The 27068-nt window shown below is 48.0% G+C and overlaps 1 protein-coding gene across 11 annotated transcripts in view; it reads left to right on the top strand.

Annotated features, from left to right (window-relative positions):
• LOC121443265 (serine/threonine-protein kinase WNK2-like) overlaps positions 1-27068 on the top strand; it is a 108596-nt gene that overhangs the window by 17197 nt on the left and 64331 nt on the right. For all 11 annotated transcript variants that reach the window (XM_041644968.1, XM_041644965.1, XM_041644962.1 and 8 more), the window contains 2 exons: positions 25178-25350; positions 26433-26653. In XM_041644968.1, the coding sequence (XP_041500902.1) occupies positions 25178-25350; positions 26433-26653 (394 nt within the window). The remainder of the gene's footprint in view (positions 1-25177; positions 25351-26432; positions 26654-27068) is intronic.

Raw genomic sequence — 27068 nt, 5'->3', positions numbered from 1 at the left:
CTGACACTCAGGCTCTACCTAGAACCCTTGTCACTTGGGGAGACTGCCTGAAGGCCAGCCTCCTCTGTACCCTCCAGTTCCCTTTCCATATAGTGTTCTATTGACTTCCTCTCTGACCCCTTCAGCTATAGGATCAGGCCTCTCCCACCCCTGTCAAACATGCTGATTCCCCTCCCCCTCCATTCTCTAACTGCTCTGACCAGCCCAAGGCTCTGTCCCTCTGGCCCTCCCTGCGGCCTGTCTGGAGCCTGGTCTCCATAGCAACAGTTGCTGCTGTGGAAGCTGGCGCCCGCTGAGTCTCATCCCGTGGGGAGGTATTTTTGGCACTGCTGAGGGATTTTATTTTATCTTTGGTGTTGACTTTTACTCTGGGTGGCACAGAGCTGGGGCAGTGCTGGAGGCATCTTGATGTGGGAGCATCTGGTCTTGGAGCCCCCCCTTTTTTGTGGCACTTGCACAGGCCTGGTCTCTAAGGTTGATATGGATATATTTGGAGGTCTTGGGCCCCAGATATGTCAGAGGACCCGAGTGGCACTAGAAATGGGTGCATGTTGATGAAAAGAGGCACCGGGGAGGGTCAGATCCCTGGAGCAACCACAGCCTTGGGTCATGGCCCACTTCACAGATAAGAATAGGGGTGCCGGCCGGGCGATGGTGGCGCACGCCTTTAATCCCAGCACTCGGGAGGCAGAGGCAGGCGGATCTCTGTGAGTTCGAGACCAGCCTGGTCTACAGAGCTAGTTCCAGGACAGGCTCCAAAACCACAGGGAAACCCTGTCTCGAAAAACCAAAAAAAAAAAAAAAAAAAAAAAAAAAAGAATAGGGGTGCCGTGAAGAATGGCGTCATGCAGGGAAGGCAGATCTCAGAGCTGCTCTGATGCCTCCCTGCTCTTCTGCAGGGCTCCTGTAGGCATGCTCTGTGTGGTGCTGCTCTTTGTCCCCTACCAGGAGGTCATTTCTGCAGAGCTGCTCCTTTGAGATTGGTGGAAGTTTTGACAGACGGAGCGAGAAGAGAGGGGATATCATATGGTGCCTTCAAGCCACCAGCTGGTGTATGTGGGCCAGTGGATCTGGGACCCTCCAATCTCCATATATGTTGAAGGAGGCTGCTTGTTTGTCCCCGCCACCCAGAACTGAAATAACCACACAGAAACAATATTATTTAAAACACTGCTTGGCTCTAGCTTCTTATTGGCTAACTCTTACATAGTAACTTAACCCATATCTATTAATCTGTTGTATCACCACGTGGCTGTGGCTTACCGGCTAAAGTTCCGGAGTCTGTCCCCAGCAGGGCTACATGGCTTCTCTCTGACTACGCCCTTCTTTTTCCCAGCATTCAGTTTGCCCCCCCCCCCAGCCTAGCTCTGTTCCCCTATAGCTCTGCTATAGGCCCAAAGCAGTTCCTTTATCAATCAATGTTATTCACAGCATACAGAGGGGGAATCCCACATCACATGTACGCTGGCCTGGGAGAGTCAGGGCTAGGCGAGATCACCTTGGTTCCTCTCCTCATCTGAGTTGCTAGTGACTGCCCAGCTCTGGCTTCTGGTTCATCGTGAGGATGATGGCCTTGTGGCTGATGAGGAATAGGTGAAATGTCCTACAAGGTCCTAGGTGGATGCATGCCTGCCCACCCTGAGAAGCTGGCCCCCAAACATAGTCCACTATGTTACTCTGCCCTGTGGTGATCCCCTGGAAGGTCTCAAAAGGGGCTGTCCCTCCTGAAGAGACATGAAGAGTCTGTCCTGGGGCCTCCCTTTGCCTCTCTTCCTCATCTCCCTGGGAGACGCATGTGGCTGCAGTTGGCTCTAGTAGAAGCCTGGGATACAAGAACTGTGCATCCTAGGGTAGGGATTGGGAACAGCAGTGAGCTGTGTCAGATTTAGGAAAGATGAGGTACCCCCTAGTCCTCTCTATCTGTTATTCTGGAATGGAGGCCACGGAGATATCCACAGCCAACTCAACCTTTTCCAGACCCTCCCTAGACTTGAGAGGCTGTCCATACACGGATTGTTTAAATCAGGGAGACTAGCCAAATGAGGAGCTAATTGAGGGCCTAGGCAACAAGTTCCTTAAAAAGAGCAGAAAACAGAAGTATCTAGCAGAGCTTACATTCACCCCTTGTTGGCAACTGGGCCTGTAGACCTCTGTCTTGTCCTAAGACCCTTAACTCAGATAACACCCTCTGGTTGTCGAATGATGGGTTCAGCCTGTCTTCGCCTGCAGTTCCTCCGTAAGGAGGGGATCCCCAGCTCAGCATCCTCACAGGGCATGTCCCTTGCCTTTCACAATCTATTCAGTAGGAAGCAGGTGCTCAGTCTATGCTCATGGCAGATGAGGCCACCCCCTCCTTCTCAGCTCCTCCAGGAGTAGCCTGACAGGTGGCGGAAACTTTGGGAGAGGCGGTCACGCTTCACAGAAATGGCAATTCTCTTTCCAGTGAGTATATCGGTACAAACCCGAAGCCATTAATAGAGCAGATGCCAAAGGGAGCACTTGAGGAATTAAACTCCATGGTAACCTTGCGGTGGAAATGAAAATAGTCTCGCTGTAAACAATCCTCTGCTGCCTGGGTCATGGCCTGGGTCCTCACACTCCTGAGGCACTGGAGGACGCCTGCTCCCCCACTCACCAGGTGCTGTCTTAGATTTCACCAACCTTTGCAGATGGCAGAGAATTGGTGAGGCGTGGGAGAGCAGCCCTGTGCATCTGTGGAAGCTCAACTGTGACTTTCCTTTTATGTGTGACGCTTGCCCTGCACCTTCGTGCTTGTTGTCTGGCTCCCCATCCAGGGGCATCATGAAGGTTCCACGGTCCTTTCTCAGTTCTCTGCTGGCTCCTCTTGGGTTTCTGGTTCATTCTGCTCTTGTAAGTATCACTACAGAGACAATTCCCAGGCAAGACCCAGAGCAGCGTGGTGCCTGAAGGTTTTCCCAGATGAGCCTGGAGCTGACAGTCCCAGGTGAGGGTATGCCTTGGCAATAGATGTCTTATGTCTTTGTCCAAGTGCCCCCACCTTGGACTAGGATGGGAGGTTTTCTCTTGCAGGTGGCATTTTTGTGTTAACATTACCTGATATTTTGTAATTTTCCGAGAAATACTTTTGAAAACAGTAGAGGAAATGCATTGTCCTGGTGAGGACTTCTGTCTACGCATCTGGCCATTGAGCTGGTTCCTCTCCCTGCGGTGTGTACTCTGTGTTCTTGTCACAGATGTTTGGTGAGCTGCTCCCCACTAACTGAGTCTGCAGTGATTGTAGTTCTGGAGAGCCTGGTGCCACCTTGCTTCTGGAACTTTCCTAGCTTCACTAACCCAAAGCTGCAGCAGCAGTCTGACTGCAAAATGTGACCCCTTGGAAGTAGCTTTTTTTTCTTTCCAGTGGCCTCCAGGGAAAAGCTCTGGAGAGCTGGCGTGTGCGTGAAGACCTCTGATCTGAGGAGACTGGCCACGAGGCCAGGTCTGTCCCAGGTGGGATGGGGCTGAACTGCTGTAGGACAATCATTTGTTACCACGGTTGTGTTTGCCCCGCAGTGGAGGATGAACCTGAGCCTGGGTCAGGACGTGCTGGTTCTCATGCCCGTTGCCCACTTGGAATGTGGACGGATGATGACCTGATTGAACTCTACTGTACTTTGCTGCCAGTGACCTGGGATGTGGAGGGTAATAGTGGCCTTACGGTCACCCTTGGGCTTCACTCTCTGGAAGCAGACTTTGTAGTCAGCTCCAAGCCTTGGGGACCTCAGCTGAGAACAGCCTGGGGTCTTCTTGGTCTTGGTTTGTTCCTACCAGTGGGTTGTGCTTAGGTCAAGGGATAACTTACATTGTGACAGAAGGGGGGCCCTTGTGTCCAACCACAAGATCTGCAGCTAGTCTGGGCATTGTGGTCACCCCTAGACCCCTCAGGTGAAGGTGGAGTTGAGTGAGTGCCTGTTATACCAAGTCTTTAAAATTACATTTACACATTTATTTATTTTGTGTGTGCGCATACATGTAGAAGTCAGAGGACAATTTATAGGAGTTGATTATAGAGCCAGGGGATTGAACTCAGGTCATCAGGCTTGGCAACAAGTGACCTTACCTCTCCAGCTCTGATTTTTACCAAATCTTACCAAAGATTTGATTTTACCACAAAGGGGAAGCTAACTGTGCTTGAGGAGGTGGTGACATAACCTGACGTGTGGTATGTAACCCAGGACTGCAGCCAGACATGTGCTGTGTGACAGAGTGGAAGCATGTGACATTGTGGTATTTGATGAAGCTTCTTAAACTGGGTTGTGGCCTCATGTAGATGTGACTTACTAGATTGGGGAAAATTTGGTAACAATAAAAGGTTTCTGGACATGAAGTGACAAAAAATTAATTCAAAATAAAACAGGAGTCCCAGGTGTTTCTGGCAGCCCTCACCTTTGTATCAAGTAGTTTTGTACTGTTGATGCTTTCACGTCGGGAAATGGGAAATCGAACAAAGCCCACCTAAAGTCCCTTGGTTCAACTGTGCTCTTGATCTGCAGGACTTTCTGTGGTACAAAGTCTCTTGCCCTCGTAGGGATATAATGTAGCACAGGCTGCCGGAGACCTTTTTACGCAAAAAAAAAAAAAAAAAAAAAAAAAAAAAAAAAAAATAAACCACAGAAAAAAAAGTGCTGTTTGTGTTACTGATAGGAGTTTCACAAAAAAACTGTTCAATGAATTTTGGCTTCAGGCTGGGGTAGAATTTCCAGCCGTTTTCTGAAAGGGCTTTAAACACACTTCTGCCGTGTTGCACTGTGGAGTTATGTGAACTGGCATTCTCAGCACTGACAATTATAAAATCAAAATATCTGCTGTGAAAAATGCTGAAGATACTCCATCCCTCGTAGCATGGAATCTTCAGCCAAGATTTAATTCTGTGTGTAAAAATAAACAAGCACCCATCTCATTAGTATGAAAATGTGCATTTTAAAATAGATAATATATATGTAAAATGTACACATACATACATATACACTGTATGTGCATAGACATACCAACCAAAGGTTATATATACATATTTATGTGGGGTGTGTGTGCAGGCAATCATGTATGTGTCTACATTTATGTGGGTCAGACGTCCGCATCAGGAGTCTTTTTCAGTCATATTCCACTTTTATTTTTTGAGACAAAGTCACTCACTGAACCTGGAGCTCACTGATTTGGCTGGGCTGGCAGATGAGCCCCAGGGATTTGTCTGTTGCTGCCTCCCCAACACTGGGATTATAGATGTTCACGCCATGCCTGGCTTTTACTTGGATTCTGGGAATTCGAACTTAAGTTCTTTTAATTATCTATGCAGCAGATACCTTAGCAACTGGACCATCTCTCTGGTCTCTAAAGAATTACTTTAAAATGCAATTTCTTATGACTTATTTTCAGTCAATATAAAAGATTTGCAGGCCTATTTTATATATCCACATTCCTGGAGTCACGTAACAGTTTCTCAGATGGAAATGGGTTAAGAAGCCCTGGTGTAGCCAGGCGGTGGTGGTGCACGCCTTTAATCCCAGCACTTGGGAGGCAGAGGCAGGCGGATCTCTGTGAGTTCTAGACCAGTCTGGTCTATAAGAGCTAGTTCCAGGACAGGCTCCAAAACCACAGAAAAAAGAAGAAGCAGCAGCAGCCCTGGTATGTGACACATGCCACGTGGTGTGAGTTGTGACATGTGTGTAGAATGGAACTTGGAATGCAGGACAGGTAGGCAGCTGCGGAGGTTCCAGACTGTATGGCTGCCTAGTGTTCTAGAGCCTTCGTTTGCAAGGAGGGGAGTCTGGGTCTAGGTGCTGACTCTAAACCTTGCCTGTTCTGTGCTTGCCTGAGGGTACTTAGGGAGGGGGCTAGGCTCCGCAGCTTCTCAGTCACCCGCCCACTCACTCTCTTTTTCTTTCAGTCACCCACTTACTCCTCCAGTACTCAGTTACTCATTATTTACTATTCCTTCACTCGCTACATTCACTCATTCGTCTGCCCGTTTGTTCATTCATTCATTCAGTCACCTGTGTATTTATTTAGTGAGCATTTGTTCACTCATCTGTTTTACATTTCATTTCCTTGTGCGTCGTGACTCAGCTTCATCCGCTGACAGCCATTCACTCCTCATTCTCCATTCATTTCCTCGGCCATGTCTTTGGCATTCAGTGCCGTCTCATTTATTATCCATTCTCTCTTCCGTTGTGCCTCCATGTTCACTGCTCATTCACTCATGGTGTCTTCATTCACTGAGTCACGTGTATTCTCACGCCTGAGTTGTGAGAGGCACCCCGAGATCGAGCAGGGAATGAGGAAATGGAAAGGTCTTGAACTCTTCTTCCTGGGTTCATGTAAGCATCAGTGAAGTCAGTAACTGGGATGAAGAAAGGTTCTCTCCGTTCATTCTTTGGGCTTGGCGTGGCATTCCTGTCTAATGGGTCTTAATGATAGCGGATGGCCCAGAGAGACTGCCCTGTGTGACCATGTGGACAGTGTGCCCTGTATGTAAGGCTGCTGGACTCTTGTTTTTTTTATACTTGCTGATTATGTCATTACAGCCAGAAACACACCTCCAAGACCCGGGGAAGTGGTGCACGCAGGACTCTGGACTGTCTGTCTTGTTAGACACATGGTACAGGCAGCTGGAGTGAGTTTGCAGGGCTCAGGTTCTGACCTGACACCTGCTGTTGAATTTGAATCTTGTTTCTCAAAGTGGGACGAGCATCAGCTTGCACATAGGGCTGAGTCTTGAGAGCAGAATTCCTATCTCTAGGTCACTTAGTGGGCCCAGGGCATGCATGACCTTGAGTAACTTGTTAAAGTAAGAGAGAAATTAGGTACAGGGGAAGGGCCATTGAGTGAGAAAGAGTCCCCTAACCCAGTTTTTCTGACATGCAGTCACGGCATGTTTAGATTGAGAGTTTCACTCCTGGATATCAGAATGTGAAATGTCCTAGCCGGAGGAGGAGGAGCAGCACTTTCCAGAGTCTCAGATACAGTTGGAGGTAGAGGAGGGAGGTCTGTGGTCACTCAGGTACCAACCTCCTTCCAGGAAGGGGACGTCAGCAGAGCCCAGCTCTACAGCACATGTGCAGTTAGTTACTGTGCATCCCGAGGAGGGAATCATGCTCTCCGGAGAGGACTGGAGCAGTAGGGACGTCTGTGTTTCTGCTGTGGGCATGCCCTGGGGAAGGCGAGTGCTGAAGACGGGCAATTTAGTACAGCAGGGTAATTGGCATGGTGGCTCTGAGAGCCAGTGCTGACTTCATCTGTCGTCTCCTCTCATTCATTGTGTCTGTGCAATTTGGGGGTCATTATTTCATCACATGCTTGCACACGCTCGCAGCGGCAAGCTTCACAATCACTTTGTCTTCACAGGCCTGGATGCCCTTTAATTAAACAAGCAGTTCTTGGGGCGTTGGGCCCCAGGAAGTTCAGAGTTTGTACTTAGTTTGTTGGGCAGCTGTCATTACATTTTTTTTTTTTTTAGTTATACTAGAGATTACACTGCATTTCCAGAACCTCCCAAGGCTTGATATAAACTCACACTTTCTAGGCACCTCCCAGGCTTTTGGGGATATTTAATCTGCCATGTGTTTTTTTTTTCTTTTAATGTGTGTACATGCATGTGGAAGCCAGAAGTCAGCCTCAGGTCTTATTCCTGGCTTCCTTGGGAGCCCAGGAGCCATCTTGATATGTGTGTGTTATATATGCTTATGTGTGCTAGTGTGTGCGCCATGTGCTGTTTCTGCATGCAGAGGCCAGAGGAGGGTGTCTGCTGTCACTCTCTTACTCCCTTCAGACAGGGTCTCTCACTCAGCCTGGAGCTGGGCTGGCAGCCAGTAAGCCCCAGGGATCTTCCCGTCTCTGCCCTACATAGTGCTAGACCCAGGCCTGAGCACACATGGCTTCTTACACAGGTCCTGGGGATCCAGACTCTCATCCGAAGGCTTGAGTAGCAAGTGCTCTTACCTGCTGAGCCTCTTCCTATCTTATCTTACTTTTCCACAACAAGGACTTAAGTAGCCTAGAGCTGGCCCTACAGAGTAGACTGACTGGCCGGCCATAGAGCCTTAGAGATCCCTCTGTCTCCACTTGCCCACTGTCAGAGAGGTGCCATGTGTGCCATTCACCTGGCTTTTAAACTATTTTTACTGTGTTTGTTCTTTGGCAATTGCATACACATATAATGCGTTCTAATTACTTTCTCCCCCACCCTCTTGTCTCCTTCCTGTCAAGCCTTTCTCCTCTGTTCCTTAGTCCCTTTCCTAGATTTATGACTTTTTTCCACCTCCATTTTCCTCTTCCTTTCTTTTTTAAACTTTTCATTGATTCTTTGTGAATTTCACATCATGCATTCTGATCTCACTTCTCTCCCCATCTCTGCACATCTGCCCTTGCAAGCCACCACCCAATCAAAACCAAATTGAAAAGAAACCCAAAAACCAAAGAAAACAAAAACTAAAACAAAAAAGAGAATCTTGTCATGGAAGCTGTAGTGTGGTCCATTGAGCCACAGATCACCCTTTAGTCCAGTCATCTTTACTTGTAAGTGTTCATTGCCTCGAGTCATTGGTCTGGCTTGAGACCCTGGGTTTCCGCTGTACCATTGATAATGGGCTCTCGCTGGGGGCTCCTCTTGGATATCCTGTTGTCCTGTGTCATGGAGATCCTGCTGTTTTGGATCTGTAGGTTCGTCCGCTTCACATGTTCCGACAGTTCCTAGATGAGGTGGACGTTGGGGAACTCATAGCCCTGGTTCTGGGCCTGGGTGGTAGCTGGGTTGGCCATCTTGCTTAGCTTTCCCTCATCGCCTCTACTGGGTGAGCTCTCCAGCTGTCTTGGCTGGCTCACCTCGTGCAGCCTGCAGCAAGGACCAGGGCCAATTCTCCTGCTCTCGTACCCTCAGATCCCAGTCCCCCTCGGTCACATCACCAGGACCAGGTCTGTTCACCTCAGTTTTTCATGTGGTGTCTGGTGACAGAGCTCAGGACCTCGTGCTCACACTTTACCAAGTAAATCATGCCTCCCCCGCAGCTGTGCACACCTGTCTGGTCTCTTTGTGACATAACTGTTCTCTTACGTATAACTCATGCGTTCGTCCTGTCCATTGCCTTTAAATCTTTCCTGCAGTTCCCTGAGACTCTTTGTTCTTTACCTGAAGAGCTCTCCTTTGTGTTCCATTTAGTACCCATTTGTCAGCGATGTCTATGTCTAAAAGCATCCGTATTCTTTTTTGTTTGTTTTTTGAGATAGGGTTTCTCTGTGTAGCCCTGGCTGTGCAGGAATTCACTCTGTAGACCAGGCTGGTCTCAATCAGAAATCTGCCTGTCTCTGCAACCTGAGTGCTAGGATTAAAGGTGTGCTCCACCATTGCCCAGTCCAAGATTGTATTTTTGGATCTGAGGTTGTTTTTTTTTTTTTTTTTAAATTTTAAATGGCACTGTGCTCTAGTGTGATATTCTTTTTATCTAATCTTCTTGGGTTTATAAATATATATTTAAATTATGGTCATTTTTTGGAGGGCGTTGATTTTTGCATATTTCTTTGGTTTCATTTATGCTTCCTACTTCCAGAAACCCATTTACAAATAGGCTAGACATTCCCCCACTGTCTTCTGAGTCATTTATCTTTTCTGCATATTTCTGTCCAGATTTCACTCTCTGTATTTTCTTTCTCTTTTACATATGTATATATGTGTTGTGTGCGTATATGTATGCAGGTTCATGTGTGCGGATGCATGTATGTGCATGCATGTGTGAAGGTCTGAGTTGATGTTGGATGTCTTCCTTGATTACTCTCCACCTTATGTAGTGAGTCTGGGTTTCTCATTAAACCCAGAATTCTCTGGTTCAGCTGGTCTGGTGTCTTAGGGTTTCTATTGCTGTGAAGAGACACCACTGCAAATCTTATAAAGGAAAACGTGTAATTGGGGTTGGTTTACAGGTTCAGAGGTTTAGTCCATTATTGTCATGGTTGGAAGCATGGCAGCATTCAGGGAGACATGGTGCTGGAGAGGGAACTGAGAGTTCTACATCTGGATCCACAGGCAGCAGGCAGAGAAAGACTGTCCTGGCTTGAGCATTTGAAACCTCAAAGCCCACCCCCAGTGACAGGCTTCATCTAACAAGGACACACCCACTCCAACAAGGACATACCTCCTAATAGTGCCACTCCCTGTATAGCCCATGGGGTCATTTTCATTAAAACCAGCACATTTGGAAAGCCAGCTTGCTCTGGGGGTCCCCAGTCTCTGGTTCCCACACTCTGGGATTACAGACAGGTCACCCTGCCCACCAACTTTTACATGGTTCTGTGAGTCTCCATGCTTGTGGAACCAGCTCCTTACGTGCTGAACCATCACCTCAGTCCCAGTCTATTTTCTATGACTCATCTTCCAGTTTGCTAGCTCTGTCCTTACCCATATCAATGTAAAACCTATGTATTGAATTCCTAATTTTAGTTTTTTTAGTTCTATATTTTTAGATTTTTTCTACAGGTCTTAGTTCTGATTTAATAATTCATTTTCTATATTTTCTTTGCCATATATGCAGGTAAAATACCCAAATGTGTGTGCGCTCATGCGCGCGCACGCACGCGCGCACATACACACACACACACACGTTCACCATGGCATACAGTGCCTTAGGAAGTCAGAAGAGCATACCGATAGCCTGACACTGTAGTTAGAGATTGTTGTGAACCACTATGCAGGTGCTGGGAATCAAACCCTAGTCATTTAGAAGAGCAGCCAGAGCTCTTTTTTTTATGGAAGATTTATTTATGTATGTATGTATGTAGTCAGTGTTTTGCATGCATGTATGTCTGCACATAAGAAGAGTGCACCAAATCTCCTTACAGATGGTTGTGAGCCACCATGTGATTGCTGGGTATTGAACTCAGGACCTCTGGAAGAGCAGCAAGTGCTCTTAACCTCTGAGCCATTTCTCCAGCCCCGCAGCCAGAGGTCTTAACCACTGAACTCTCTCCAGCCCCTAATCCTGGTTCTTTTTAAAGTCTGTGTCCATTATTTGTGGAACCAGCTCCTTACCTGCTGAACTATCACCTCAGTCCCAGTCTGTGTATTTTCTATGACTCATCTTCCAGTTTGTTGTTTTGTCAGTTGGTCTTGTTCCTGTGTATGGTCACACATTATTGATTTGTTTAAAAAAAAATTGTAGACAAACTCAAGCTCTGGGTGATCTATCTCCCAAGCTCCCTCTTTAAGACAGGGTCAGGCTAGCCATATACTTTTTTTTGGTAGCCAAGGATGACCCTGAGCTCCTGAGGCCCCTTCTTCTACCTCCAGTATTCTGGAATTGCAGGCCTGTCCCACCAGCACTGGCTGAATTTTTCTTTTTTAGAGATTTCCTTTGCTTCTAGAGATGGTTAGAATAAGACACCATCATCTTAGTCTAACCTAGAATTGAACTGTTCAAGGCTGTAGCTCAGCCTCTGTGAGGGTGGTTCTCTCCTGACTGGAGTCCTTTGGAAGGGCAAATCTGCATGTTTACCAAGGCTTCTGGTTTCGCCTCCTCAGCCCTGGGAGGCTGGTCTAAGCCCAGCCCCTCGGCCTCCACCTGCCGCCTTTGTGTAGAAGCTCTGATGTGGCACCATCCTGTGCAACCGGAGTATGAGTTGTGCCACTTTCATTTAACGACCGTGTTAAAGGCATAAAAAGAACATGTAGAATGTTTTGTTATATACACCCAAAATAGTTTCTTCTAAACATATGATCAACATGAAATTATGAAGTGGAATTAAGAATTTATTCTCCCCACTTTTGTAATACTGGACATCAAACCTAGGACCTTGCACACTTATGGCAAGTGCTCTACCAGGGAGCCATAGCTCCAGTCCAAGAAATTCTTTTGAGACCACACTATTTCTAGCTACTGCATAGTTACAATGCCTCTGAGTTTGACTTGCCTCATTTCAACGGTTCACTATCCACATGTATGTTTTGTTTTGGGACATACAACGTTCAGAGGATGAACAGTGATAAATGTGGACCATCCTTCCCTCCAGGAGTCAGAGCTATGACATCAAGATGAGTGGAGCTGATGGCTTATCTTCCATGCACGTGTACTTGCACACCTGCTGTTTGGGTTCTGGACCTCACGGTTCTTACAAGACTGGAGAGCAGGCATGGGTAGTGGGTCCTTTCCCAGCCCACAAGGCTCTCTTTGACTTCTGTAATCCTGATTGATGTTGCTGAAGCCATCTGCCCACGTCTCTACCACTCTGCCTGCATCTTAGGGCAGTGTCTGCCTAGAGGGACACCTTGGGTGGTCATGCTCAAAGACGTCCAGCTTGAAGCCATTCTGTGGTCTTGGGTCCTTGCTGCCTGACCTCCAACAGCCATCTTAGATATTGGTGGGATCACTGAGACCTCTCAGGAACTTTGGAGAGGAGATAGAATACAGTCAACTTCCTTCTGGGGAGGGTGTTTTTGTGCAGGGCTTATTAAATTTTGTATATTTGTTACCCTGGATTCATAGATATATAAAACAGGTCTATGAATCAAATATAATAATTTATAAAGAAATTTCTTCTAGCCTGGTGGTGGTGGCACATGCCTTTAATTCCAGCACTCTGGAGGCAGAGGCTAGTGGATCTCTGGGAACTTGAGGCCAGCCTGGTCTACAGAGTGAGTTCCAGGACAGCCAGGGCTGTTACACAGATAAACCCTGTTTTGAAAAACTAAAAAGAGAAAAAGAGAGAGAAAAAAATTATTCTAAAATCTTTGGTATGCCAATAATTTTGCCATTCATCAAAGACAGAAATCATACTTAAACCCTGATGATATGAATGTACTTGTTTGATTTTACATAATTAATTAAGTCTTGATGAATATTTGATACTGCAGGACACAGAGCACCTTCAACACGTCTCAGACTTGACCAATATGATTTTATAATTATTGATGCTGAGCACTATTTTACAAAAATATGTAGTAAAAAAATTATGGAAATATGCCTATGGCCTTTTCAGAAATTGTTAGAAATTCTGTTTTAACCCCAGACCAGAATTCATTGAATGATTTTATTATTTCTCTTATTTTTGAGATTATAACATAAATTATATCATTTCTCCTTCTTGCTCCTCCCTCAAATTCTCCTCTGTACCTATCCTTGCTCTCTTTCAAATTCATAGCTTCTTTTTTTTATTGATTGTTACATGCATATATGCATATACATACATACTCCTAACTATAACCTGCTCAGTCTGTGTCCTCTGACTTATAAGCATGTTTTCAAGACTGACCATTTGGTATTGGATAACTAATTGGTGACTCTTCCCTGGAGAAGACCCTTTTCCCCGTTTCAGCATTCTGTTGTTGCCTGTAGTCCTTTGTGTAGGTGTGAAGTCTTGTGGTCTTTCCCCATCAACTTTGGCATGTCTCTTGTCCTTGTACAGCTCTTAGTTGGGTGGCCACGTTGGTGAGACTTCATGGGTGTAGCTTCTGTCGTTGTGGAAACGCAATCTCACAGCCAGACTCTTTATGCTCTGACTCTTGCGTTCTTTATTTAAAAAAAAAAAAGAAATACAAGTCAGCAACTCAAACAAAAATTTTAAAATCAAGCATTCAAATACAATGTGATCCAAAAAGATGCTATTTTGATACTACTTATATGCTAAGGAGTGAGTGACAGAAAATATTTTTAAGTCACTATTTTCCATAATTAAACCATTGTGTTTCTGCAAGAGCAGAAAATTTTGAATGTACAGGAAAAACATTGCAGTTCAAAACATACTGTAGTCTGTTATCTGTGCATAGAATTGGTGGTTGTAGCAGCAGGCGCATTGCATAGTGCTTGTGCAGTGTGTTCAAGACCAAGGCTGCAGTGAAGTCTTGTGAATTAACACCAGCAAACGCACTACCGATTCATTTGGGCATTTGGTTTTGAGTCAGTATATGGCCAGTGCATTATAAGTCTTTTAAAATTATCTTCCTATTTTTAAATTATATTTATTTTTGTTGTGTGTGTGCTAAATGCAGGCGCACACATGACAGAGCGTGGCTGTGCAGGTCAGAAGACAACTTGGAGGAGCTTGTTCTCTTCCCCTGCTGTCAGTTCCAGGGAACTCACTTGTTGAGCCATCTCACCGACCTCATAAACCTTTTATTGTTGCCAGATTTCTGCCTCCTCAGTCCTTCTTCAGCTGCCCCATTTGGAGTTGTCACACAGTTTAAGAAGTGGGGTCTTAGAGAAGTGATCTAGAACTGGGCTAGCCACAGCTGCAGATACAACGTTTCCCAGCCTTTTTAAAAGCCCAGAGCCTATGTCTGGCCATCAGCTAGTATAGAATGGTGTTGGTGGTGTTCTGCATTCTAGCTAGAGCTCCACAGCTTTCCGTACAATGTTAAGACCCTACTCCACTCACCCTGAGATGCCCTGAAGTTTGGGACCTGGTATAAGGATGGGGCAGCTGCCTGGTAAGTAGGCTGCCAGAGCCCAACCCCCAAGGGAGTGGGCAGTCCTGCCAGCCTGGCGTCTGAAACTGGCTGAGCAGAATTCCACAGCCTCACCCTGAAGGAGCTGTCCCTGCTGACTGAGCTGTGCTAATCCTGCTGACCCGTGGCTGTGATGCCATCCAAATCTATCTTTAGGTGACCCTGCAGGGGAGAGGCTATGAGATGGGGCCTCCCCTTTCTAGAAATCAGATATATGATATGTGGTGTGGTCAGCTCGAGGGGGACCGAGCCCCTCAGGTATTAATCAGCGAGGTGCAGGATGGGCCTCAGGAGGGTTTCCAGGACAGGGGGCATCTGTGAAATTTTTTTCCATGTCTTGCTTGTACTCCTAAGTCCCTATCTTTATGACCTTCCTGGTCTAAGCAGTGTCCAGGGGTTCCAAGCTGCTTCCTGACTTTGAACATAATGCTGACATTCCCTCGGTAAAAGTAAAGTCCTCTTCTATGCGTGACCCTCCTCCATGGTGGCCCTCTTTTGTGATGCCCCCCTTCACAGTTGCCCTCCTTTGAAGTGACCTCCCTTTATGGTGGCCACATGTATAGTGACTGTTTCTGTTGTCAGCTGCCTGCCGTCAGTGCGGGGCTTCCAGTCATGGCCAGGGCAGTTTATGGCCGGCATTCAGGATGGGACAGCTATGCTGACTTCCAGTCTAGCTTTGAAGAGCACTGAGTCTCATTGAGATCAGGGTGGTGCTACAGATCAATGCCCTCAATCCCTTTCTCACAATAGCCTGGACAGGAAGGGTCCCTAGATGTCCCGTTAGGGGTTGCAGTATATGTTATGTGTGTGTGTGTTCCTTTCATCTGCAGCCAGGGTTAGGATGGATGGTTTCCAGAGAGGTGACTTTCTGCCCCTTAGCTGGCCTCTCCAAACATGTTTGTGTTATCTGTTCCAAGGATGGATTGCTTATATCTGCTTACACCCTGGTCCCCATTGGTGAACACACTGCAGGTGGGGCTGACTACTCTCCCAGAGGGCCTGAAGTAGCTCTTGGTGGCAGTGGGGTTAGTTTCTCCTCATCCTCTGTCTCCACAATAGCACACAGCACCGTGAACGCTTGGCAACTTTTTCTGAGGGCAGCAGAGATGTTTTTCTTCCAGAAAGAGTGGCTGTGGATGGCAGAGTCACCTTTCACTTCTGAAGTGTCTGTCACTCCTAGGCTGGCTCAAGGCTTTCTGCTTGTATTCGTCACTGATGATGCCAGTCCCTGGGAAGGTGGCCAGTGGCATTGCTCAGGGTGAAGTATGGGCTGTGGCTTAGGTCCTGTAGGGCCGCCACCGGGTAGAGAGGAGGCCTTTGGGTGCTGTCCTCAAGAGTGGGAGAGGCTGCGTGTGAACGCGCTCTAGTTTTCTTTGGAATTGTAGGTCGACTCTGTAAACTGTAACACCTTTACCTGGAAATGAAATGCCCACATGCCCTGTCTCCAGCTCCACCTGTTGTTCCTGGTGTGTCCACCTGTTTCTTTGCTCAGCTGCTCTGTTATATCTGAAGCGCAGGTGCACAGGCTCCCCACTGGCACCTGCCTTCCCTCCCCCAAGAGTGGCCTCATCCCAGCTAGTGCTATACTCTTCCTAGATGTGGGGTCACTGCTCATCTCTTGGTATTGAGGGGATTGAGCTGATGGGTCACCGTTACCCCATCTGCTTTCTGACTGCAGGACTGAGGGTCTCCATTGTTTAAAGGAGTTGTTTGTAGGGTCAGGTCTCTTGGGTTTCTTTGGTGAGGGAGAAACCTGGTCCAGGGCACATACTGAGGTTTGTTCTATTGGATGGGGGCTTTGATCTGACAGTGAGTACCTCATGGTAATGTATCTCTTATTTCTAAAGAAGGCAGGGAGTCCTTGGATCTCTGGTCCACTCTGACTGCTGGGTGCATCTCGAGCTAGCCACCTTACCCTCCTTTCACTGGGAGGGTTGTAGCATTTGGGTATGGGCTTGTAGGCTAACATCAGCTGTCTGGTATTCAGAAGATGAAGGATGGCTAGCTTCTCTACCTGCTCTGTCCAGTGTGCCCTCAACCACTCACCTGTACCATTTGAGAAGGGCACAGTGAATTGAAGGCATTATAGCTGCCTCTCAGACTCACTGGAAGCCCAAGTTGGCAGCATGTATTGGACGTGTGACTAGGTGGTGTCACCCACAGTCCAGAGGCCTCCCTCTGCTTCCCCGCCCCCAGTCATTCAGATAACACCTGAATGTTGCTTCTCCCTTTGGAGACTGCTTATAGATCAATGAAAATGTCTGTTCCTTTCCTGTCCTCCCAAGCGCTTGGTACTGCAGCCAGCTCTGCCCTGACCTGCTTATGGAATGGAGATTGTATGGAGAGGTATACAGAGGGATTCCCTGTGTAGGTAGAGAACCTCCACAGATGACATCTGTGAGAAGAAAGGCCTGGTATTCACTGTTGCCTCTGTGAGGCCCGAGGCCACTAGGGAAGTGTATGGAGTCAGCCGTGCCTGTGTGTCTCCTGAAGAAGGCTCATGTCTCCCATCCACTCACTTTGTGGTCTAGCAATTGGTCCAGACAGCACACAGCTTCATCACCTGAGCCACATCATGGGCTAGGTCTCAGAAGAGCTGTTGTGTCTAGATCACCATCTATGTCATATGCCATCCCCTGCTAACTTTTGTTCTCCTGGTCTTCGTGTGTCCTTCTCTGGACCTTTTCTTTCATGCTGGATGGTGACAGGCCTTCTGTTACCCGCAGTGGTCCTCTCTGCCCTGTGACAACTTTAATTTGGGAGATGGTGGCCTCCTGTCCTCAGTGTAGGGACCGTAGGTTTCACAGAACCTGCCCTCAGGCTGCCCCACTGTGCTCAGGGCAAGGGTGGGGGCTTCCTGATTGGTGAGGTGACTATTGATCCTGACTTAGGATGTAGGAATACATGTTCCAGGTCTCATAAGTTCTGGGAAGGAGTGTGAAGCCCCTCCATGACTTACAGTACTCCTGTCTTCTGATTGGGTGGAGATGTTTTCAGAATCTGGGGACATAGGTCAGAAGACAGACGTGTGGCAGGCCTTGATTCTCTCCTGAGATAATTAAAATTCCCCAGTAGGTGCCTGGTATAGCTGGGAAACGCTCTCTACGGTACAGAAAAGACACTTTTTAAATAAAGTTTGTTTTCTGTTTGGTCACCTGTGCGTTATTAATTCACAATGGTCATCCAGTTCTAAAGAAGCTCCTCGGACCCCAGAATCGTAGGTACCACAAGAGTTTTATGTAAAGAACTATGTCTCAGAATCTAAAGCTTTGTGCTTGAGAGGGCTGGGAGAGTGTCAGAAGAGATTCAGAAAACGCTGCATTATCAGGTTTTGCAGAAGTGAAACTGTGGATTGAATGGAGTGGGAGGTGACCTTGAGAATGGACTAACTTTTGAAGTGGCTGGTGGGGAGCTCTCTGACACTTTGATCCCGCAGGAGACATTTCACACCGAGACAGACTTGGTATTTCCAGAATGTTGGAAATGGGAGGGGGACCTTAATAAAGCCGCTCCTGATACCCAAACTTCTGGATTTATTGTTGCATGAAACAATAAGTCATTTAAAATAGTAAGCCTAATAAGTTGGCATTTTGTATAAATATTGAAAATTAATCCAAAATACTCTACAGTATGGCTTGCTTCCTTCTGGTGTCAGTGGCTGACTGGAGTCCTAGGATCAAGAGCTTGACCTTAGAGAGAGCCAGGCCTCAAGTCACCTGATACCTGTCATCCTCTCTCTGCCTATCCTTTCTCTTCGGAAGAAAATAGCATTATTTCCAAAGGCAGCAAGGCGCCAGACATCCAAGTACAAGTTTCTGCGTCAGATAACCGAACTTCTTGGTGCTCTTGACAAAGAAGGCTAAGTTTGTAAAGTGCCCGCTGGTGCCTTTCCTGAATCTTGAACCCTCAGATTGAGCACATGCTGGACTCACAGGGTAGATAGTGGGACACGGGCACTGATGGCTGGCATCTCTTTTAAAGATTGACTCCAGGTACCACTGTCTGGATTTCTGGGTCATAGCCCATTTTCTCTCTTTCTATCTGGTAGCTGTGAGGAACGTTTTGACCTTGATGGCAGTGTCATTTCTTAAATGTGGGTTGGGAGGTACGCTCTGGCTCCTCGGTGATACACTGACTGTTGCCAGGACGAGGCTAAGAGGGGCTGGAGTTCACCCTTGCAGCTGGCATAGGGAGGAACAGAATCAGGAGCATTCTCCGCTGGCTGTAGGGGTACCAGATATCGGCTGCCAGCCCTCGGGAGTTATGAGCCTAGTTTCCTGAGCCATCCACAAGCTCTCACCCACTGCTGTCCAGGGCCTGTCCCCAGCCTGCTTGCAATATGGCTTCTTTTCATCATGTCCTTCCAGAGGCCTCTTTCTGCTGAGACTCTGCACCTGCCTGTGCCTTACATACAGTGGGGATCCCAGTTCTCCCAGGCTGCCTGCAGACAGGGTTCTATTGGGGGCCTGGATTCCCTGACTGGCACTGACCGTTTGTCCCTTCAGCCGTATTTTTGTCTCAGTGGGTAATTGCATGTTTATTTTCTCCCTGTTGATGGCTTTCCCCTCAGGTTTCTTGCTTGCCTAGACCCTGGCCTAGAACAGAGCTAGGAGTACAGAGTGGCTCACCCTCTCAAACACTGTCCCCTCTGCACTCACCCAGCCCAGACACTTCTAGATCACACACCTTCACTGCTTCAGATCGGGAGAGGGAAGCAAGCATGTCCTGGCCCCAGTGGGGGTAGCAGACCTGGTTCAAACCCTGAGAACCTGAGAGGAGAAAGGCCCCGTATTCCAGGATGATGTGGAGTGGGCAGGGACACTGAGCCTTTCTGGAATCCTGGGTAGCTCAGGAAGTGAGGGGCAGAAGAGACACAGGTGTGCAGTTGCAGCTTTGTGCTACTTGACCAGAAGTCTGCTAGCGGCAGGATGGTGGCACCACTGGGTGTCACACTTAGTGGCCTGAGGGAGAGGAAATCTTCGAGTAGGCCTGAAGCTCTTCCAGGGACCTCCAACCCTATTTGTGAAACTAGTTGGAGCCCAAACTGGGTCTAATCTCCCTACATAGGATAGCTCTAGACCCAGACTCCAGAACCTTTATTTGCTTTAAATATATATATTGGGGCAGTAGAGTTGGCTGAGCAGTTAAGAGCTCTTGTTTTTGCAAAGGACCTGGGTTAATTCCCAGCACCCACATGATGGCTCACAACAATCTGTAACTCCAGGTATACGGGCTCCAGCACCCTCCTCTGATCTTAGTGGGTACCAGTCTTGCACATGGTACACAGACAAACATACACAGCAAAATACTCACACATGTAAAATGAAGAAATTATTTTAAAATTTAGAAATTATTGTCCTGGGTTACATGAGGTCATTTTCATGGAGGTATATGATACGCTTTGAGCTTATTTTCCCCATACTTCCCTTTGGGACCCCTTCTCTTCCCAGTGGTGCCCTTTGTTCTCCTAGACAGTTTTGCTTCTCCTTTTCTCTCACCTGTGTGTACATGATTTTATGCGTCTGCATAAATTTGAGCACCCACAAATGAGAGCAAACCTGTAGTACTGTCTTTCTGTGAAGACATAATTCTATGACTATTCTAATTAGTCTTTTACAAATAACATACCTTCATTCTTCTGTATGGCTTAAAAAGAATCCTCTCATATTCCTTTGGTTTGACTCAGACCATAAGCACATCCTTTGGAAAGAAGCTTGCCAGCAGTTGCACTGAGCCAGTGTTAGCCAGGGCTAGCCAGCACCCTGCCACACAGCCTGAGTGTGGCTCTCTCACCCTCTCTTGGTCCTCAGAAGGCTTGGTTCTCTTCCCTTGCTACAGAAAGACACTGTGCTCTTCCAGGAACAGCAAATGTGTCCCTCTTGGGCCTGACTCCCTCAGCTATTACCCACTGGGGCTGTTGTGATGGCACTGTGGCTCCGAGCTGCTGCAGGGGTGGCCCTGTAGACACTCTGCACTTTCTAGGCAACAACGTCCCAGATAAGATTTCTCTGTGTAGCCCTGAGTGTCCTGGAACTTGCTATGTAGACCAGGCTGGCCTCAAATTCACAGAGATCCACCTGCCTCTGCCTCCCAGGTGCTGGAATATTAAAGGCGTTTGCCAATAACCTCTGACCTTCTTAATACCAAAAGCCCCCTTTGGTGTGTGTCTCCAGATTGCCCTGAAGTGTGGGTTAAGCCCATCAGACCTGAGCACCCCTGAATGGCCCTCTCCCCACCTTGGAGACTGCCATTTTGTCTCTCCTCTGCTTTACTTACTAGTGGTGGAGCAATGGAAGAGGATGACTTCCATAATGCATTGAGAGTGGGCCATGCTCAGAAGAGCAGTGAGATCCAATCTTAAATGACCAAGGGGCTTGGTACCTTGGTAAAACTTCCTGGTGGTGTGAAACGTGTGCCCCACTTCCTGTCTCACTCCTAGAGGCACCATGGCTAAAAACCTTTGACTTAGGTGTCTTTAATTTATCACTTCTAGCTATTTGGCGTCAGTAATAGTATGCCAGGCTCTGGGTTCTGTAACTAGCAGCACATGCATGCACACACATGCTTAAACATCCATACATGCATGCACACACTCACTCACATGGGGAAGACAGCAATGGAGACTGTAGCCTATGCGAGGCGCCGCTTCCCACTTCCTATTTGTGTTAGTTTCGTTATTTACAACTTGGACATTGCACTTTGAGCCATATGCTGCTGTTGGCCGATGTCGGATACTGTAAGATAACTTAGACTTTAATGGTGCTCTCAGGCTTCTCTCAAGTCACTAACTAGGCCCATGGGAAGGGAATTGGAGACAGACTGTTGCTGCCCTGAGAAGGCTTTATGGGGATGTTGAACTGGCCCAGGATCCATCGTCTTCTTAGCTGCCTCATCAGTGACCCCAAAGATCAATTCGGCTGCATTCCTTTTGTATGTGTTTGCATATGTGTGAGTGGGTGTGGTTTCTGCACGTGTGTCTGCATGCAGGTGCATATGCCCTTGTAGAGCCTGGAAGAGGATGTTGGGTGTCTTGCTCTATCCTTCTCAACCTTATTCACTTGAGAAAGGATCTCTCACTGAACCTGGAGCTCAGCTGATGGACAAACAAGCTTTTTAACCCTCCCATAGCACGGTGTGTAAGGGGCTCGGATGCATACAACCATACCTATCCTTTTACATAGGTGCTGGGGATTTGAACTCATACTTGCAGAGCAAGCCCCTTTGCCTACTGAGCTGTTTCCCCAACCCGGACACATCCATTTCCTTTTGCAGTCGCTCGGTTCATGTAGAGGGCATGGGAAGTCACCTTTGAGTTCCTGCACGTGGGAAAGTGAGTCTGGATAGGTGTGCCTTTGGCTGGATTTAGAATTCCTCGTCGGCACTTTGAGGACGCTGCTGCCCTCCCCGCAACCAGTATCGCTGATTCCACTCACTGTCGCCGGGGCCATTTCTTTGCAGATAGGAAATTTTTCAGGCCTCAGGATTCTGAAGTTTCACTGGGACAGATCTAGAGGGTGGGTCAGTTTTCATTTACTGACCTGGCCTCAGTAGGCCCTTTCATCCTAAGTCATTCTCCTTTTAATTCGGGGAAATGCTATTCCGCTGTGTATATTTCAGGACGTCTCCTCTTAGAGCCACAGTTACATAATCGTCTCCCAGGTAGTTCTTGCATGACTCTTAATATTTCTCGTTTTAAAGATTCTTTCTTTTAGACTTACTTTTCTCATTTGGTCTTTGGATAGTTTTAAACTTTTTAATTTCTTGTTACATTTTAAGAATTGAATCGCAGTTTATAAACAGTGAAATACTCATGTTAAAAATTCAAGCTGGGGGCTGGGGAAATTACTCCTTCGTTTAAATACTCATCCTGGAAGCCCTAGGAAAAGAATCTACATCTGCAGTGTAGTGGTTAGTAAGTGGGTGGGTGGGACAGCCTGCTTTTAATCTCAGTACTTGAGAGGCAGAGACAGACTCCCTGGAGCAAACTGCTTAGTTAGACTAGGCAAATCAGTGAGCTCTGGGTTTTTAGGAGAGAGACCCTGATTGGGAAAGACAGCCAAGGCCAGATGGTGTAGTAGCTCACCCCTTCAATCCCAGTGCTCACAGAGGCAGAGGCAGGTAGATCTCTGTGAGCCTGAAGCCAGGCAGGGCTACATAGAGAGACTTTGTCTCAACCCACCCCACTCTCAAAGAAAGCAAATGGTTTTCATATGCTTGCATACTGGACACGTGCACACATACATGCTAAACAAGCATGAATTGGGCTGTGGCTGTAGCTGAGTGGTGGGGCACCTGAGTAGCAAGTCAAGGCTTGGTATTGGGAATGATTCCATCCCCAGTTCTTCCCAAACTAACAAAAAACATCTTTCACCACCCCACACCCGCCACCCACCCCCCAGGTTCTCAGTTCCAGATCCTGGCCACTCCAAAGGCAGCCCCTGTTCTGAAGGCAACCCCATTGTTATTAGTGTTCCCTATCAATGGGTTCCCACCAGATACATGCTTATGTCTGCCTTCTTTAGTTCAGGCTGACGCTTTTGAGATTCACACAGAATGGTTTTTTTTATCAAAGTTTTTTTCCTTCCAGTTGTTGAGGTGTAAACTGTTGGAGTACCGACCAATGTATTTCTGTTCACCTGGTGGGATCCTTCAGCCAAGTCTGGGTGGGGCTGTAGTGAAGCTGTCTGTGTGCCCATCTTTTGAGGACTCGTGTTTCCTTTCTCTGTGTGGATCTTCTCTAGGAGGGGGATGATGGAACCCAGGGCGGGTAGGAAGCTGCTGAGGGATCTTGGCCATTTCTGTAGGTTATTTGGTGAAGCGTCTGTCTGTCTGCATCAGTCGTAGAAGCTCTCTCTCCATGCAGGGGAGATGCTGTGTACTGGGTATGGTTTCTCCCAGTGTGTAGCTTTGCTTTCCTTATCTTAGACAAACAGTGATTTTAATGAACGGAACAGGTTGCCATTATATTGTCTAGATTAGAGATTAACTTTTTTCTACTTACATTTCATTGGATTATGGGATGTTTTATATATTAAACAAGGCCAGCCCAGCTTTCAGAATTTATAAGAACTCCTTTCTGGATGGTTCCTTTTAAAATAGAAGTTTGCTTTTGTATATGCTGGTCTGCTTCCTGGGTCTTCATGGGAAGAGCATGGATTAGATGTTTTTGAAGTCTCTGATTGTCTTTCTGATGCTGGCTGCAGTGATGATGTCTCTTGGCTGTTTGGCTTTGTTGATGATGGCGACTGTCTAGTCCCACTGATGAGCAAAGGGTCAGGCAAGGGTCTGTGCTGTGGGGCAGAGGTCTGACCGAATGGGTACAGCTACCATGTGGGGAATAATTTCTTAACACAGTGACCCTTGTCATGACCCTATGGACAACTGCTTCTATTGGACTCTGATGACATTGTGGGGCCTTCCAAAAGGATCCTGGGGATCTTTGTTTATATTTCCTTTCAGCTCTGATCATCCCTGGTCTATCTCAAACCACCTGCTTCCTGTCTCCTGGAATTCCTCCAGGTTTCTGTGTTTAGTTGTGTTAACAGTTTCCTTTGGAAATAGAAACGCTTCTCTTCTCACACTCCTGTGGCTTTGGGGTGTGAGGCCGGGGAGGCAGGACTAGAATGTGACTTTAGGCACCAATTAGGTAGAGCTGAGATCTCACTGTGCTTGTAGAGTAGGAAGAGGTCACCCTGAGGCCCATGGCCAGTGGCATCTTAAGAGAGGAGCTTGGAAGCAAAGAGCAGCCCTTAGGGGCCTGTGAGCTCTTTGGGTGTGTTTTGAGTGCCCCAGGTTGAGAACCCATTGATGGATTTGGGAAAGGGAAGGACCAGGGTCTAGGTAAGCTGTGGGAGCTAATGATGCAGGCGCTAAGAGGGCAGGGCTCACACACCTGATGAAAGTTCCAAGCTAGCAATGAGGTTTGTTTTCCCTTTAATTGGAGACAGGCTCTCAGGTAGCCCAGGTTAACCTCCAGCTTGCTATGTAGCTGAAGATAACCTTGCACTCCTGATCTTCTTGTCTCTAGCTCCCAAATACTGTGTGGGCCACCAGGCCGCGTTCATTGAGTGCTGTGGGTTAACAACAGGGCTTTGTGCGTGGCAGGCAAGCACTGTGCGCACTGAGCTCCATCCCTAGACCACAGTGATATGTGTTTACTGCTCTGTTGTAAACTTTGGGACAGCAGATTAGTTCTGATGCCTTGGCCAGGCACCGTGGCCCAAGGCCAGGTGGAGTGTGTTTCTTCCTGCTCCAAGGGCCTGGCTGCCTGTTCTCGGGATTGGCTTTGCCAAGTCGGTTCTCCATCATCTCGGTGCTGGTCTCTGGCATGTGTCATCTGCCGTCCACTGCAGCCTCCTCCCCCCACTGTGTATACTTTAGAAGCATAAAACTGAGCTCTCATCCCTTTAAGAAGTACCCTGAGAATGAGTGATCACTGCATAGAGCAGAGGCCTCCGAGGTGTTTGGAAGGAAAAAGTGCAAAAGCTTGGCAGCATGGGTCGTGAGCTGCTTCTGGCTTCCTGGAGCCATCTCTAGCGAAGGGGCCCCAGGCAGGGGCTGAATCTGGGGTTGTGGGGCCCTGGGGGCTAGCAGTGGTGTGTCACTGCTGGGGGACACCATGCGTCTGAGGCTTCTCCTGCTGCCCCAACATCTTTTGCACTCTCCTGGTAGGAGGGAGAGTGGCAGCCAAGGCCCATAGCTCCACCCACCCAGTGCACCTGTCTCTGGCTCTAGGACCGGAAGCTCACCAAGCTTGAACGGCAGCGGTTCAAAGAGGAGGCGGAGATGCTGAAAGGCCTGCAGCACCCCAACATCGTGCGCTTCTATGACTTCTGGGAGTCCAGCGCCAAGGGCAAGCGATGTATCGTGCTGGTAACGGAGCTGATGACCTCGGGGACACTGAAGACGTAAGTGCTGCGCGAATGTGGGCTGGGGTAGCCTTGGGTCCAGAGCTACGACAGTTAGAGTAGCAGAGGTGTTGGAACACTTGGGCCGATTTGACTGTGTCTATGATCCAGGGTTCATTCAGAGTATCTCTCTTGAGTGATATTCTTTCTCTGGGCCATGGGAAGCCTGTTCCCCAAGTGAGAAGACACAAACCGATTTGTCTTTCTGGCATTTGGCTCCCTCTGGTTTCTTGTGACAAATGAGATTGGTTCTCATGACCACATGGCTGTTCCCACTCTCCCTTCCTGTGTGGGACACTGGAAGGCTGTTTACTTCCCAGTGACATGGTTCTTTTGTCTGCTCTGTCTGGGACCTTATTTCTGGCCAAGGTCTGTTTGCCTAGAGGCCAGCCTGGCACGTTCCAGTGTCCTGGAAGCATAATGTCGACGTTAAGGGCCAAACACAATACAGCAAGGGGTTGGGAGCTAGGTGGCCATGTCAGTTTGTCATTCTTCCTTGATGTCTGTTCTATGGGGGTAGGGGATGTCCCCTCTGGGTGGCCATAGCTTGGGTTCCTCTGAATCGTTTTAACCCTGAGGCCCTAAGCAGGACCTTGATGTCCTCTGCCTCTGGACAGTGTCGCTCTCACGTGAAGATTCAGTGAGGAAAATCCTAGTTCCCACCCTCACCTGTCACTTCCTCCTGAGTGAAGCCAGGCTCATTACAGGTACTTTGTAGCCTGGTCTTCTTGACCTTTGACTGTAGGTATTCCTCTGTCACTCATACTTTAGTCTAGGACCCTGCCACGTTTGGTGGCCTCTTATCACATCCAGGAGATTAGGGCTGTGCTTGGCATGAGTTTGGTAGCAAGGTCTTCAGTGCAAAGGGCCAGTGGAGGGCGGTGATCCTGGCTTAACTGCCTGTTCCAGGCCTGGATCCCACTGAGACACCCTGGGTAGGGGAAGAGCTGTTGGCGTCTTCCCTTTCCCTTTCGCAGTCTGTCCTTTGTAGCTGCCAAATGCATGTGGCTGGGCTCTGCCAAACAGGGGCTTCCCAGGGTAGCAGCAGGTGAGCTGCTCAGTGAGCTCTACCCTTCCCCCAGGTACCTGAAGCGGTTCAAGGTGATGAAGCCCAAGGTACTGAGAAGTTGGTGCCGGCAGATCCTGAAGGGCCTGCTGTTCCTGCATACAAGGACACCCCCCATCATTCACCGAGACCTCAAGTGTGACAACATCTTCATCACTGGACCCACCGGCTCTGTGAAGATTGGTGACTTAGGCCTGGCCACCCTTAAAAGAGCATCATTTGCCAAAAGTGTGATAGGTGAGCCTGTTTCTTCTCCCTAGGCCCAGAGGGGAACCACATGGCGTTTGAGGAGCCACTGTTACCTGGTTTCGCTCAGACCTGGTACAGAGACTCTCTAAGCAGTCCCAGGATTCTGGTAACTCAGCCAGAGGACCTGCCTAGTGGGAAACACTCTTCCAGCTTGCCTGGAGGTAACTAGCTCTATTTCCCACTGAGACCCCTTCTGTCAGACTCAAGGCCGGCACGGTCTCTGCACCATATTCCTGGCTGTGTTGGGTACCGCCAAGAATGGTGGGCCAGATGCCAACTTCAGAGCTGTGGTGGACGCAGCGGCTGCTCAGGAGAAGGAAGTAGTATTGCCACAGAGGAATTACACTGCTAGTGGCAGGTGGCATTGGAGCTGTTCCCAGCAGTCAGGGAGAGGAGTACCCCA

This window comes from Microtus oregoni, unplaced genomic scaffold, assembly GCF_018167655.1.
Source record: "Microtus oregoni isolate MIOR12 unplaced genomic scaffold, Mior012 000103F_ref0000194, whole genome shotgun sequence".
Taxonomy (NCBI): domain Eukaryota; kingdom Metazoa; phylum Chordata; class Mammalia; order Rodentia; family Cricetidae; genus Microtus; species Microtus oregoni.
The sequence above is the reverse complement of the archived record's forward strand: the minus strand, read 5'-3'. Positions and strand labels throughout refer to the sequence as shown.